At 41.0% G+C, this 15913-nt stretch overlaps 3 protein-coding genes across 6 annotated transcripts in view; 2 read left to right on the forward strand and 1 right to left on the reverse strand.

The window, feature by feature from the left end:
- Positions 1–788: 788 nt before the first annotated feature.
- On the reverse strand, positions 789–3333 carry cetn2 (centrin, EF-hand protein, 2). Its single transcript, XM_058063766.2, has 5 exons — positions 3063–3333; positions 2816–2977; positions 2551–2679; positions 1336–1473; positions 789–1198 (listed from the first exon to the last, which is right to left on the reverse strand). The coding sequence occupies exons 1-5, from the start codon at positions 3063–3065 to the stop codon at positions 1109–1111; spliced, it is 522 nt and encodes a 173-aa protein (XP_057919749.1). The 5' UTR covers positions 3066–3333; the 3' UTR covers positions 789–1108.
- An 883-nt stretch (positions 3334–4216) lies between these two features.
- nsdhl (NAD(P) dependent 3-beta-hydroxysteroid dehydrogenase NSDHL) lies at positions 4217–10172 on the forward strand. Its single transcript, XM_058063765.2, has 7 exons — positions 4217–4267; positions 4341–4502; positions 4606–4752; positions 5839–5967; positions 7065–7207; positions 9475–9577; positions 9652–10172. The coding sequence occupies exons 1-7, from the start codon at positions 4247–4249 to the stop codon at positions 9982–9984; spliced, it is 1038 nt and encodes a 345-aa protein (XP_057919748.2). The 5' UTR covers positions 4217–4246; the 3' UTR covers positions 9985–10172.
- A 2820-nt stretch (positions 10173–12992) lies between these two features.
- znf185 (zinc finger protein 185 with LIM domain) overlaps positions 12993–15913 on the forward strand; it is a 28741-nt gene continuing 25820 nt past the window's right edge. For 2 of the 4 annotated variants that reach the window (XM_078788327.1, XM_078788328.1), the window contains exons 1-2: positions 12995–13373; positions 13958–14022. In XM_078788327.1, the coding sequence (XP_078644453.1) occupies positions 14013–14022 (10 nt within the window). In that variant the 5' untranslated portion in view covers positions 12995–13373; positions 13958–14012. Of the gene's footprint in view, positions 13374–13957; positions 14023–15913 lie in introns of all 4 variants that reach the window. The other 2 variants (XM_078788329.1, XM_078788326.1) reach the window with 2 other exon arrangements.

Raw genomic sequence — 15913 nt, forward strand, 5'->3', positions numbered from 1 at the left:
ACATGAGCCGCTATAATCAAACAGAATAGTCAATGGGGCATGCCCAGTAAAACGTAAACATCATCAATTGATATTTCTTTCACTTGTTGGAATACGAGACTTTACTGTATTTGTTTCCATGTATACGTGATGCATCACAAAATCCATCTGCAGTGGCAATAGCTCTTATGCATATCAGTTTAGTGAAGTTAAACTTTACTCTGAATCAAGAAAAGAGGCCAATAATGCTTCAATATATTTACTTTTATCTGTGCCATAAACAGTAATATTCTTTTTCATTTTTCATGCACTATACAATATACAAAACATTCAAAAATACACACAAAACTAAATTGAGAACACTCCAAAGGTAATTTAAAAGCTTTGCTGCATTTATAATGTAATGTATTGTAAAGAGATAACAGGTAAAAAAAAAAAATCATTTTGGAATGTTGTACTGCAGCACCGATGGTTAACACAAGTACTTTAATATTGACAAGATTATACAGGAGCATCCAGTGTTAACTTGGATATCAATGTTGGATGTGGACACTCCTGATTGCAAGAATTTATATTTTGGACTGTTGGATCTTAAGGTGGTTCTAGGTAGAACTTCAAAATGAAATGAGAGTGGGACTTTTTGAGTAAACAATTTATTCCCATTAACAATTAAATGTTTATTTTAAATATTTGAAGACCACAGCTTTTGAAAGCCAAAATCTTGGGATTAAGTGTCATTTGATGGCAAAGGCAAAAACGCTTTTTCTCATTGCAAGGCCTCTCGCAGCACAGCAATGCCGCTGAGGTCAAAGTGGTCAAGTGGTAAACACCCCAAAAATGTAATCAGCCCTGAGCTGGTGAGTCCAATGAACTGTCAAAACATCAGATGATCCAGTTATTTTTCATGTTGATGCTCCATTTAGAATCCACTTAATATCCAGCAGTGCAAAATGTTAATTCTTGCAAATTTGATCAGGAGTAGTCCTATATTTAGATTTTTTAATTTACTTCAATTTTTTTTGACACATCACATTGATAATAAAAATAAAAAGGAACAATTGAGAAAGAAATCTATAAGCAGCTTTCCATGTTATTAAACCATTTTGTCTGTCACCGACATAGACTTCCATCAATACAGGCACGTTTTCTTCATAATCCGCAGGAACTCTTGTTGGTTCACTTCTCCATCTCCATCTCTGTCCGCCTCGTCAATCATTTCCTTCGTAAAAACAAAGTAGGAAAGCGGAGAATACACAAACATGTAAATCAAGCTTTAAGATAATCTAATGGAGCCATGCAGCCATTCACAGCACTAAACCGCTTTCACGGAACAAAGCCAATAATAATGAGATTTACCTGCAGCTCGTCATCTGTCAGGTTCTCTCCGAGCTCCTTGGCAACTCTCTTCAGGTTCTTAAAGGAGATCCTCCCGGTCTCATCATCGTCAAATAGGCGGAAAGCTTTCAGGATCTCCTCTTTGGAATCCTTTTCAGCCTAAAATGGGGTCAAAAGAGCAAAGCGGCTGCATTTCCAGTGTCTGTTGACTTCATTTACAATAACCACGTGACTGATGCAACATATACAAATAATTTGATATAACAGATTTAGTCTTATTTTGACACCGACAAGCCAAGTATGTTGAATAAACGATATACAGTAAAGTCTCGTTATATCGATATTCTCGGGAGTCGGAAAAAATACCGATATAACCGGACTATCCATATATCCGATCCTGCGCCGAACTGCATTAAAAGTGGGCAATAATGCACTCGACATTGTTCTATAGTATAGAACAATGTCGTGCAGCTTAAATCAATCTTTGCTTAAGGATTTCAATACCAAAAAAGAACACGGCGAACGGCTGCTTCCAGTCAACTTTATTTTTCACACTTCCACCACCAGAGCACAGCACACACACCGATTCCCGCACTTCCTGGTTCACAGGTCATGCTCAACCCGCCCCACATAGCTGGCCAAACACATGCCTCCAACAGAAGAACCAACTGCGTTCGTGGTTTCTCTCGTGTGTATAGATTCTATACAGGCATGTGTTTGGCCAACTATGTGGGGCGGGTTGAGCATGACCTGTGAACCAGGAAGTGCGGGAATCGGTGTGTGTGCTGCGCTCTGGTGGTGGAAGTGTGACAAATAAAGTTGACTGGAAGCAGCCGTTCGCCGTGTTCTTTTTTGGTATTGAAATCCTTAAGCAAAGATTGATTTAAGCTGCTTTTGTATCGATATAAGCAGACCAAATTGGCTGGCGGGAGATGAAAAGGGCATCATAGTAACCGGATTATCATAATAACCGGGTATCGTACTAACGGAACTAATTATATCATAAAAGACTAGAAATTTGCCGGGAAATGAAAATAATATCGTAATAAGTAGTAATTCGTTATAACCGATATCGATATAACGAGACTTTACTGTACTGTGGTGGCGAGTTCAAATTCCTTGCTGGACATGATGTGGTCATTTTTATGTATGATTCCATCTATTTTTATGTTCCAGTTTTTCATATTTAGGTTGAATTTCCAAGCATTCTCCACAAACACTAAATTATTTATTTACCATCTTTTGTGTCATGATAATGAGGAAGTCATTAAAGGAGATCTTCCCAGTGCCATCCTTATCCACTTCGCCAATCATCTTCTTGATCTCCTCTTTTTTGGGTTCAAAGCCCAGAGCTCTCATAGCAACCTTAAAACACACATAAAAAACATGACACTGTTATTTATAAGCAAATCAAGGTATTTATTACATTAATATTTTAATTCATATTTAATTTGTCTATTTCCTGTTAAGCTATGTGGGCCTATTGTTATAATTATTTTACCTTAAGTTCCTTGACATCAATGTGTCCAGCTCCATCCGTGTCAAAGAGCTCAAAAGCCTCTCGGATCTCCTGTTTCTGCTCCTCAGTCAACTCAGCTTTGGGGTTCGTTTTCTTGCGAGGAGGAGGCACCGGCCCCTGCAAGGATGGCCTCTTAGCACACGCCTGGTGGACACACGCAAAACAATCCCTATGAATGAAATGATTATAAATAATATACAGCTTACTACGCATTATTTTCCCCACTCACCATCAGTTATGTATCTGCCTGTCAAAGCGAATCTGCTATGATCCAATTAGTGTTTATTTCCAGGCGTCCCTGTGGAGATCAAAGTAGAACACCGCTGTCGACTTTAAATCAGATGAATACACGAACCCTTTATGTAATGTTTCTTAAAAAAACATGTAAATGACAGAAAATGAACGGTGACAGAGGTGCAAATAAAACGTTTTCCGATGTTCGCGTGTCCAGCTTTCTCTGTTTAGCAGCAGCTGTCTTGGAGACGTTTGTTTTCAGTGAAGTTTGTGCCCGGAAAACCAACGCCACTGAAACGCTATTGCCCATGGGGAAAACGGCACAATGCGGTGAATAAAAGCAGCACACCAAACGGGCAAAAAGATGATTGCTTGTTTCAAATCACGTGGTAAGAAGAAGCGGAAATAAACAAAATTGTAGTTTCACTTGGACCGTGATTAATTCATTCATTCATCACGAAATGAAACTACTCATATAATAAGTGTCTCGATGTGTTAATAGCCATTTGTTGACAATTGTGTTACGATGGCACATACTGTCACAGTTAATTTCAACCTAATTTCACATCTACCAAAAGATTTTTATAAACTCACTTCAGTTCGTGCTAATCGTCAATTTAAGGTTTTCCTGTTAGCTTTATTATTTTAGACTATTTTAGACTGTGCTGCAGCTTCATCCTGATCATTATTTAGTAGTTTAAAACTATTATATTGTGTTCTTTACAAAGTTTATGGTGGAGGTCTTTTGTGTCGACATAATCGACTTCTCGACTTCTTTTCAATGGAGGAGAAAGACAAATTTGTCGGCCGCATTTGGAGGAGCATTGGCGCATCACGATGACGTCATGTAGCCTACAAATGCGCACTTTTAGGACGCAAACCCCGAATTTAAACACAATATACGGCTGGTGGATCATCAGAAGGGGGCGGAACAAATCTCTGATTGGACAGAATGGTGGCGTTCTTTGACGTTCTCCTTTTCCGATTGGCTTGTTGATTACATCACCACAACGATGTCCAATCAGAGAACGGTTTTCACTCAGCTGATTCACTCAGGTAAAATAGCGCGCATGGTACCTGTTAAACTATCTTTAAATGAAGTATTAGTCACTCATGCGTGGCTAACACTTGTATATTTGAAGTTATTTTCGTACCGTGGTTACTTTTGAGCTGTTCACTATGGCCACTCGTGTTCGACCGGTGAGTATAAAAAAATATTTTTAAAGATCTTCCTCTAACGGCGTCAATGATGAGCACATTGCTTGTTGTTTAGAGTAATAAACGCTGTGCAGTGATCGGTGGATCAGGGTTCCTGGGCAGACACTTGGTAGAGAAGCTCCTGGATCGTGGCTACACAGTATCCGTGTTTGACATCCGACAGACCTACGAGCTACCCGGTGTCGCCTTCTACCAGGGAGACCTCTGTGACATACAGGTGAGGCTTCAATTATCATGGACATCACCATTGGTTTATCATCACATTCACACTCTCACAGTGGAAGCATGACTCTTGTTTTTTAATGGTTCTTTTGCTTCAGGCTCTGCTACCAGCACTGAAGGGTGTGTCTCTTGTTTTCCACTGCGCTTCACCATCACCTGCTAGTGATGACAGAAGACTTTTTGAAAGAGTCAACATTCAGGGCACAAGGACTGTCATTCAGGCGTGTGCTGAAGCTGGAGTACAGGTGAGATGAGCACCTGTACTTTAAATCGTAAATGTCGCACAAGTTCGGCGCGGTGGACGAGTGGTTAGCGTGCAGACCTCACAGCTAGGAGACCAGTGTTCAATTCCACCCTCGGCCATTGCCTGAAGACAGCTGGGATAGGCTCCAGCACCCCCGCGACCCTTGTGACGACAAGCGGTAGAAAATGAATGAATTATTAGAGCCCTCTAGACATAAAATAACACCCCTATAGTCATCTTTGCACTCATTTTATCCTATATAGTAGTGTGTATATATATAGTAGACATTCATTCATTAATTTCTACCGCTTATCCTCATGAGGGTCGCGGAGGGTTCAATTCCACCCTCGGCCATCTCTGTGTGGAGTTTGCATGTTCTCCCCGTGCATGCGTGGGTTTTCTCCGGGTACTCCGGTTTCCTCCCACATTCCAAAAACATGCTAGGTTAATTGGCGACTCCAAATTGTCCATAGGTATGAATGTGAGTGTGAATGGTTGTTTGTCTATATGTGTGATTGGCTGGCCACCAGTCCAGGGTGTACCCCGCCTCTCGCCTGAAGACAGCTGGGATAGGCTCCAGCACCCCCGCGACCCTTGTGACGACAAGCGGTAGAAAATGAATGAATTATTAGAGCCCTCTAGACATAAAATAACACCCCTATAGTCATCTTTGCACTCATTTTATCCTATATAGTAGACATTCATTCATTAATTTCTACCGCTTATCCTCATGAGGGTCGCGGAGGGTTCAATTCCACCCTCGGCCATCTCTGTGTGGAGTTTGCATGTTCTTCCCGTGCATATGTGGGTTTTCTCCAGGTACTCCGGTTTCCTCCCATATTCCAAAAAAACATGCTAGGTTAATTAGCGACTCCAAATTGTCCATAGGTATGAATGTGAGTGTGAATGGTTGTTTGTCTATATGTGCCCTGTGATTGGCTGGCGACCAGTCCAGGATGTACCCCGCCTCTCGCCTGAAGACAGCTGGGATAGGCTCCAGCACCCCCCGCGACCCTCGTGAGGAAAAAGCGTTAGAAAATGAATGAATGAATGAATAAATGTTCTAACTGGCTTGTTTTTTTGTCAGAAATTGGTGCTGACCAGTAGTGCCAGTGTGGTCTTTGAGGGGGTCCACATAAAGAACGGCAGAGAAGATTTACCATATGCCAAGAAGCCTATCGACTACTACACAGAGACCAAGATTGAACAAGAGAAGGTCGGAGACACAATGAAACAATTCACACACACACATAATAGTGTATTTGTGGCACATTTTTACCTAATAGTAGCTTGCTCCTGTCACGTATAGAGGATCTTTGATGAGAGATTTTTTCAGTAGATCAGGGGTCTCAAACTCAATTTACCTGGGGGCCACTGGAGCTAGGGTCTGGGCAAGGCTTGGCCGCATCAGGTTTTCAAAAAAAAAAACGCATTTATTAAAAACAGAAAAATATAATAAATAAACTATCGCAAACTAGAGAGCTAGCAACCTAAACGGTAGCCTTCAAGTTATTTCCTTTAAACTTAAATAGCCAAAAACTTACCACTTCCACACGGATAGAGAGGATAACTATTAACAGTTATTTAACCTTTAACATGAACATTAATCAAACGTAATAATTTTTTCTGGGTACATGATACCATACAGCATCCATATCAAACTTGCGCGGGCCGCACTAACATTAAACTTTCATATCAAGACGGGGGCCTCAAACTAGTGTCCTGCGGGCCACATTTGGCCTGCGGGCCATGTGTTTGGAGACCCCTGCAGTAGATCCTAAAAACCGGGCTGCACGGCGGTCGGGTGGTTAGCGCGCAGACCTCACAGCTAGGAGACCCACCCTCCAAAGTATCCATAGGTATGAATGTGAGTGTGAATGGTTGTTTGTCTATATGTGCCCTGTGATTGGCTGGCCACCAGTCCAGGGTGTACCAGCACCCCCGCGACCCTTATGAGGATAAGCGGTAGAAAATGAATGAATGTATGACTCCTAAAAACTAACCAACGCACTCCTGTCACACCTAGAGGATCTTTGAGTAAGATATTTTTGCAGGTGTGCTCCTGTCAAATAAATGATCTTTGACTCACATTAGATTAGACGTCCTATCGAATAAGCATTTTGACAAGACTTTAATATCTGCAAAGTACTCCTGTCACAGGATCTTTGGATAGCTTTTTAAAAACAATATCAGTGTCCAGATCAATAAAATAAAAAGTTGACAACACAAATTAAAAATAGTTTTATCCCGAGGAAGAATCCTGCCACAATGTCACCCAAATTGAAATGATATTTTTGTATATGCGTGTCCCAGTTGGTCCTGGAGGCTTGTGACAAGCAGAAAGGTTTCCTCACAGTTGCCATCCGACCTCATGGCATCTTTGGACCCCGGGACCCGCAGCTGGTCCCCATCCTGGTGGACACAGCTCGCAGGGGCAAGATGAAGTTCATCATTGGGTGAGTCGGCGTCATGGCGTGCATGCAGGGTATCACTATGAACGATGAAAAGATCTTATAAGGGGTAGTAAGCGCCAGCCATATAGAGGATCTTTGACTAGTGTAGTCGGTTTTTTTTTTTTTTTTTGAAACCACCAGTTCCCATCTAGAGGATCAATGTCTACCAGTTTTGCATGGGATTCTTAAAAACAGCAGAGCACTCCTGTCATATATAGAGGATCTTTGACTAGCTTTTTTCCAGTTGATGCCTATAAACAACAGAGCACATGTACATATATACTGTATATATGATATATTTGGCTAGCTTTGAAACGTCACAACTCTCTTGTCCCATATAGATGATCTTTGACAATTCTTAAAACCACTTTAGTGCTCCTGTCCCATATTTTTGTTTTATTGGCAACCAGGCACTCCTGTGATCTATAGAATATGTTTGGCTAGCACTTTTACAGTAGATCCTTGAACTCACCAGAGCACTCCTGTCACATGTAGATGACCTTTGACTAGCTTTTTTCCAGTTGATGCCTATAAACAACAGAGCACATGTACATATATACTGTATATATGATATCTTTGGCTAGCTTTGAAACCATCACAACTCATATAGATGATCTTTGACTATTCTTAAAACCACTTTAGTGCTCCTGTCCCATATAGAGAGTAGTTTTTTTGTTTTATTGGCAACCAGGCACTCCTGTGATCTATAGAATATCTTTGGCTAGCACTTTTACAGTAGATCCTTGAACTCACCAGAGCACTCCTGTCACATGTAGAGGATCTTTGACTAGCTTTTTTCCAATTGATGCCTATAAACAACAGACCACATGTACATATATACTGTGTATACAGTATATGATATCTTTGGCTAGCTTTGAAACCATCACAACTCTCTTGTCCCATATAGATGATCTTTGACAATTCTTAAAACCACTTTAGTGCTCCTGTCCCGTATAGAGAGTAGGTTTTTTGTTTTATTGGCAACCAGGCACTCCTGTGATCTATAGAATATCTTTGGCTAGCACTTTTACAGTAGATCCTTGAACTCACCAGAGCACTCCTGTCACATGTAGATGATCTTTGACTAGCTTTTTTCCAGTTGATGCCTATAAACAACAGAGCACATGTACATATATACTGTATATATGATATCTTTGGCTAGCTTTGAAACCATCACAACTCATATAGATGATCTTTGACTATTCTTAAAACCACTTCAATGCTCCTGTCCCATATAGAGAGTAGTTTTTTGTTTTATTGGCATGGGATTCTTAAAAACAGCAGAGCACTCCTGTCACATAGAGGATCTTTGACTAGCTTTTTTCCAGTTGATGCTTATAAACAACAGAGCACATGTACATACATATATACTGTATATATGATATTTTTGGCTAGCTTTGAAACCATCACAACTGTCTTGTCCCATATAGATGATCTTTGACAATTCTTAAAACCACTTTAGTGCTCCTGTCCCATATAGAGAGTAGTTTTTTTGTTTTATTGGCAACCAGGCACTCCTGTGATCTATAGAATATGTTTGGCTAGCACTTTTACAGTAGATCCTTGAACTCACCAGAGTACTCCTGTCACATGTAGATGATCTTTGACTAGCTTTTTTCCAGTTGATGCCTATAAACAACAGAGCACATGTACATATATACTGTATATATGATATCTTTGGCTAGCTTTGAAACCATTACAACTCTCTTGTCCCATATAGATGATCTTTGACAATTCTTAAAACCACTTTAGTGCTCCTGTCCCCTATAGAGAGTAGGTTTTTTGTTCTATTGGCATGGGATTCTTAAAAACAGCACAGCACTCCTGTCACATGTCGAGGATCTTTGATCTTTTTTCCAGTTGATGCCTATAAACAGAGCACATGTACATATATACTGTATATATTTGGCTAGCTTTGAAACCATTACAACTCTCTTGTCCCTTTATAGATGATCTTTGACAATTCTTAAAACCACTTTAGTGCTCCTGTCCCATATAGAGAGTAGTTTTTTGTTTTATTGGCAACCAGGCACTCCTGTGATCTATAGAATATCTTTGGCTAGCACTTTTACAGTGGGTCCTTGAACTCACCAGAGCACTCCTGTCACTTTTTGAGGATCTTTGACTAGTGTTTTTCAATAAGTACTTGAAACAACCAGACAAATAGCGGATCTTTGACTCGTGTTTTTTTTTTTTTTGCCGTATATCTACACTACTCTTATTAAAATAAAGATTTGATTATGTTTTGTTTGATTTTATATGTTTCCCAGTGACGGCACCAACCTGGTGGATTTCACATTTGTGGAGAACGTGGTTCATGGACACATCCTAGCTGCTGAGCACCTGAGGCCGGACTCTCCCATTTGTGGAAAAGTCAGTGAGAAATGTAAAATAATAGTTGTTGTTAAAAGACACCTTACTGAACTAAATTATGAATATACTTTCAGCCTTACCATATCACCAATGATGAACCGGTTCGATTTTGGGACTTCATGTCGGACATGTTGGTCGGTCTGGGTTACGCCGCTCCACGCTACCACCTCCCCTACACTTTTGTGTACGGACTCGCCCTCCTGCTTTGGCTGCTGGCATTGTTGCTACGTCCGCTTGTGTCTTTTAAGCCCACTTTCACACCAATGAGGGTCGCTCTGGCTGGAACCCACCACTACTACAGCTGTGAGCGGGCAAAGCAGGACATGGGCTATAAACCTGTCGTCGGCCTAAAGGAGGGGATCGAACGCACGGTGCAAAGCTATCCTCATCTCAGACGCAGTGCTTGATAGAGTGGAGTCGTAGTAGTAATAACTAAGATTTGGAGCGCTTGTGTGCCTTTTGAATTGTAATGTAACATTTTCACCAGCAGATGGCAGTAATTAACCCTTTCAGACGATAACCAAAAATTATACATACAGTATGTATGTTTTACATACATATTAACCGACACTATGTGGTTGAATGTATTTAGCTCCTTTCATATACAGAAAAAGCCCAAATTATTCTTACCCTAATGGAAGTTAAACCATAATAAACAGCATTGCTGCCAGTCCAAAGAGAGCCATATTTTTAGTTTTTTTTAATATTTGGGTAACACTTTTTACTTTTTAACATTCCAAAAACATGAATGTTAGATTAATTTGTGCTCTGTGATTGGCTGGTGACCAGTCATCTGGCATAGGCTTCAGCATTCATTCATTCATTTCTACCGCTTATCCTCATGAGGGTCGCGGGGGTGCTGGAGCCTATCCCAGCTGTCTTCAGGCGAGAGGCAGGGTACACCCTGGACTGGTCGCCAGCCAATCACAGGGCACATATAGACAAACAACCATTCACACTCACATTCATACCTTCTAAATCCAAACAGCTTGCAAGGCAAAAGTCCGAGTCCATGTGGCGTGACTGGAGCCCACACCACTGGGGTCGACTCGACTAGAGGATGTTTTGTTCCCAACTGAAAAAGACGTTTGGTCTCAAATTGCGGGTCGAACGGCTTAGTGGCACCCAGTGCCGTCTCCTCAAGCTAGCCGGAGCATTTCCTCCTGTCACTCACACACATCAGTGACCTGGAAGGGAAGAAAAGAGAGGTCGTCATTCACTTTCTACCACTAATGCTGGAGCCTATCCCAGCTGTCTTCATGAGGATAAGCGGTAGAAATTAATGAATGTATGTCTACTATATAGGATAAAATGAGTGCAAAGATAACTATAGGGGTGTTATTTATGTCTAGAGGGCTCTAATAATTCATTCATTTTCTACCGCTTGTCGTCACAAGGGTGCTGGAGCCTATCCCAGCTGTCTTCAGGCGAGAGGCAGGGTACACCCTGGACTGGTGGCCAGCCAATCACAGGGCACATATAGACAAACAACCATTCACACTCACATTCATACCTATGGACAATTTGGAGTCGCTAATTAACCTAGCATGTTTTTGGAATGTGGGAGGAAACCGGAGTACCCGGAAAAAAAAAACGTGCATGCACGGGGAGAACATGCAAACTCCACACAGCGATGGCTGAGAGGGGAATTGAACACTGGTCTCCTAGTTGTGAGGTCTGCGTGCTAACCACTCTAACACCGTGCAGCCCAGCCTTCAGCATACTCTTTACTATTAACACTTTCATCCTCATCTCCACATGACTGATTTTTGCATTTTTGTCATTCCATGTTGACATCAAGGGAAAATAACTCCAGGAGTAGAATGAGTCATGATTCACTGCTGGTATTGGAGCCACAGGCCAAGGCCGTCTGACTGGTTCACGGCATAAGGGGAGGGGGAAAAAAGGGATCTAGTTGAGACAATAGATGGGAGCATTTACATGTGCCAAGGTGCTCGCCTTAGTGAAACTCGCTCTTGCCATGATTATGTTGCGAAATCAGTTCACACCCTGTTAGTATTTTTGGTTTGCTTTTGCACTAAAAGATGCTCTATGTTACATTTTTTACTTTCAGGCGTATGTGAGGTAAAAGTACCATATCATGAGGTTGGTGTGTTTTTTTTACTTATCCCTACTTTCTTTTTTTATGCTGACCTCTCTTTATTTTGTGTAGGAGAACTTCACAAGATTTCCACAAGCGTGTCACAACTTCAGGAAGTCCATATATGGTAACTTGTGTTGATCAGCAACTGCTGTTCAGTACTGTTTTTTATTTTTTTAATTAATATAAAATATCATCCAGAAAGCTTTTTCTGAAGTATGTAGTCGTCCCTCACCACTTTGTGGTTCAAATTTTTTGGCTTCACTCTATATCGTTTTTTATAATAATAATAATAATAATAATAATAATAATTAATTCATTCATTTTCGACCGCTTTTCCTCACGAGGGTTGCGGGGTAACCCCTGGACTGGTGGCCAGCCAATCACATGGCACATATGGAATTGAACCCTGGTCTTATTAATAATAATAATACTACTACTAATTATAATTCTGTTTTAGGGTGGCACGGTGGTCGAGTGGTTAGCGCGCAGGCCTCACAGCTAGGAGACCAGGGTTCAATTCCACCCTCGGCCATCTCTGTGTGAAGTTTGCATGTTCTCCCCGTGCATGCGTGGGTTTTCTCCGGGTACTCCGGTTTCCTCCCACATTCCAAAAACATGCTAGGTTAATTAGCGACTCCAAATTGTCCATAGGTATGAATGTGAGTGTGAATGGTTGTTTGTCTATATGTGCCCTGTGATTGGCTGGCGACCAGTCCAGGGTGTACCCTGCCTCTCGCCCAAAGACAGCTGGGATAGGTTCCAGCACCCCCGTGACCCTCATGAGGATAAGTGGTAGAAATTAATGAATGAATGTCTACTATATAGGATAAAATGAGTGCAAAGATGACTATAGGGGTGTTATTTTATGTCTAGAGGGCTCTAATAATTCATTCATTTTCTACCGCTTGTCGTCACAAGGGTGCTGGAGCCTATCCCAGCTGTCTTCAGGCGAGAGGCAGGGTACAACCTGGACTGGTCGCCAGCCAATCACAGGGCACATATAGACAAACAACCATTCACACTCACATTCATACCTATGGACAATTTGGAGTCGCTAATTAACCTAGCATGTTTTTGGAATGTGGGAGGAAAACGGAGTATCCGGAGAAAACCGAGACTGGAATTGAACCCTGGTCTTAATAATAATAATATAATAATAATGCTGTTTTATACTTGAATACTGCCTATTATTGAAACGTATGCTTATTTAAGCATGTGTTAAGTATGTGTCTGTGTCACCTACGTACTGTATGTCGGTGCATGACTTTAATTTCTGCATCTTCCTGCTTTCTTAATCATAAGATCTGCTCTGGTTCCCGTAGGAAATGTCGCTATGCACCGGCTGCACCTCGGCCCCCGGTTGCCATGTCATCCTTTTTTTTTTCTCCCCTTCATCACCTCGCTTACAGTACATGTAAGTCAGACAGCTAATTTGCTTGCTCATCTCTCAGAACAAAAACGGCAAAAAAGAAACAAAGAAATACCAAGCAACCTTTATTCGTCACGGTTGTACAAACAAGTACGAGTGCTCCACCCCACACGTCGTCCCCTCCTTAACTGGCTGGGCTTGTTAGTGCTCACGCCCGTACCTGTCGCTCAGGGCTCAAGACACCTGTCACACACAGCAGACACACACTGAGTGGGACGCTACTATCCTGCTTGGAGCCCATCGGGATATTAAAGCAACAGCAGGTTGGTACGCTTATTTGTCCTGTTTAAGAACCTGACTCGGAGAGAGTGAGTGAAGTCATCCATCAAGGCTTGCAAATGGTTTTTAGTCAATGTTTACCGTCTCTTTTTCTAGGTGTGTTTCCTAAGTCGTCTGTCCTGTTCTTTACTCTTCTTACATACTCATGAATCATTGATTTCATATGGACAGATGGACTAAACCTTGGATAAATATGTATTTTATATAGGCCGCTGTGTTTGCTTTTAAATAATTATTGCTGCAATAACAATCACACAGGTTAATGACGCAGTGTCTTTTTGAAATAATATAATAATAATAGAATTTGACTACCGCATATAGGTATAAGACGCTTTAGACATGGTTTCATAGTGGTGTTATTTTGCCGATGGCTTCATTTTGGGAAGCGGAAAGACAGGCTCCTCTACATGTCTTCAGGATGAGGCAGAAAAATTCTTCACAGCGTTATGTTCTGTTTTTTGGGAGGGCACGGAAGCGTCGGAAGGCTGATTCCTATCAAAGCAAGTCATTTGCTGGTTAATAGCAACACTTTCTTCATTGTGCCCTCACTTGTTTTACTTTCACGCAGCCTGATAAAAACCAGCAAAGAAGAAGAAGCGGAAGACAAAAGCTGAGCTGGAATCATGTCAAAGGGTGAGTGTCTGTCCCGATAATGGCTCATCACAGGGCGTGTCTGATGGCGGGGAAAGTTATTTACTTGTATTTTCTATGCACTGGGTACTGACAATGCAAGGCATGCTATTATCGTGCGGTCTTGGGAGTCAAATATTCACTTCATTAAGTACATTTGCACAATATAATGAGGTCCAATCCAATGGGCTGCATCCATAATCCTACCTGAATTCTATCAAAATGATTCACTTTGATTAACACGGCCAGAGAGGTGTTAATATGGTTACCACTATCTATGGTAATGGTCATGGTTTAATTTCATTTGAATATGCATCAGATTACAATTGAATGCATCACATAATCAGTTCACAGTTCCACACGTCCAAAAGGAGTAGGAATTAAATCCTACCCCTCCATCTGGTACTTGTTACATTTGTTCACTTCCTGCTTTCCATAATACAGTTTTTTTATATCTATAGTTCAATATGAAGCAGCTATTGAAATGCTTATTTTTGTACGTATATAGCATGTTCTACGATCCTGCTGTTCAAGGGAGTCCAAATTTAAAGTTGAGCTGCACTCAATTCTTAGCAAAACAAGGAAATAGACATAAAGTTTGTGAAAAATAATGTCAAGAAAAACCTTGCACTCACTGAAATCTACATCAGTGATGATGGAACACCAGATGATTTTTAGATATATGATGCTTCAGTAAGTTAGCGCGCAGGCCTCCCAGCTGGGAGACCCGAGTTCAATTCTACCCTCGGCCATCTCTCATTTGTGCCAAAACATAATAATATATTTATATTATAGTTAATTGGCAACTCCAAATTGTCCATAGGTATGAATGTGAGTGTGAATGGTTGTTTGTCTATATGTGCCCTGTGATTGGCTGGCCACCAGTCCAGGGTGTACCCCGCCTCTCACCCAAAGACAGCTGGGATAGGCTCCAGCACCCCCGCGACCCTCGTGAGGAAAAAGCGGTAGAAAATGAATGAATGAATATAATATATTATTATATAATAATAATATGTAATAATATTATATATTAATCAATGAATATTATATATATTATATAATATTATTATATGTAATAATATTTGGCACAATAACAGTGCCAAAACATACAAAAAGTAATAATACACCTTCTCACTACTGCTACGGCTTTCTTAGTCATTTAATCTAAAGCTTGTAGTTTCGATTAATCGGGTAGGCCCAAGAAGGACAGAATCAATATGAACCACCATCAGTGTTTTCAGAAGTCAAAGCATTTTTAAACAATTCATCCGGTACTAAAAAAAGTTATAAATTAATTGTACAATCAGTTAATCAACAATTCGATTAATTGTTGCAGCTCTACTGTTCACATATTATTTAGACAGTCAGAGTTGTTGTGAGTTCGGCTGCACGGCGGACGAGTTGTTAATGCGCAGGGCACACAGCTAGGAGACCAGAGTTCGATTCCACCCTCGGCCATCTCTGTGTGGAATTTGCATGTTCTCCCCGTGCATGCGTGGGTTTTCTCCGGGTACTCCGGTTTCCTCCCACATTCCAAAAACATGCTAGGTTAATTGGTGACTCCAAATTGTCCATAGGTATGAATGTGAGTGTGAATGGTTGTTTGTCTATATGTGCCCTGTGATTGGCTGGCCACCAGTCCACAATTATAAGCATGGAATTTCCATCTCATGTTTTATAATTTATTATTTATTTATTTATTTATTAACTGTTTCAAAATATACATAGCGTAAAAGAAACTTTCGGAGTTTCAGGCAAGGTATCATGTTGAATTTTTGTGTACAAATGTGTCGTTAATTGGTACAAGCGGCCGAAATGAGTTTTTCCGAGCTTAGAGATAAGGACTGTCATCCGGGAGAAACTTGGAGTAGAACCGCTACTCCTCCAAATGAGG

This window comes from Doryrhamphus excisus, linkage group LG22 (genome assembly GCF_037039965.1).
Source record: "Doryrhamphus excisus strain RoL-2023G ecotype Guam linkage group LG22, RoL_Dexc_Guam_v1.1, whole genome shotgun sequence".
Classification (NCBI taxonomy): Eukaryota; Metazoa; Chordata; class Actinopteri; order Syngnathiformes; family Syngnathidae; genus Doryrhamphus; species Doryrhamphus excisus.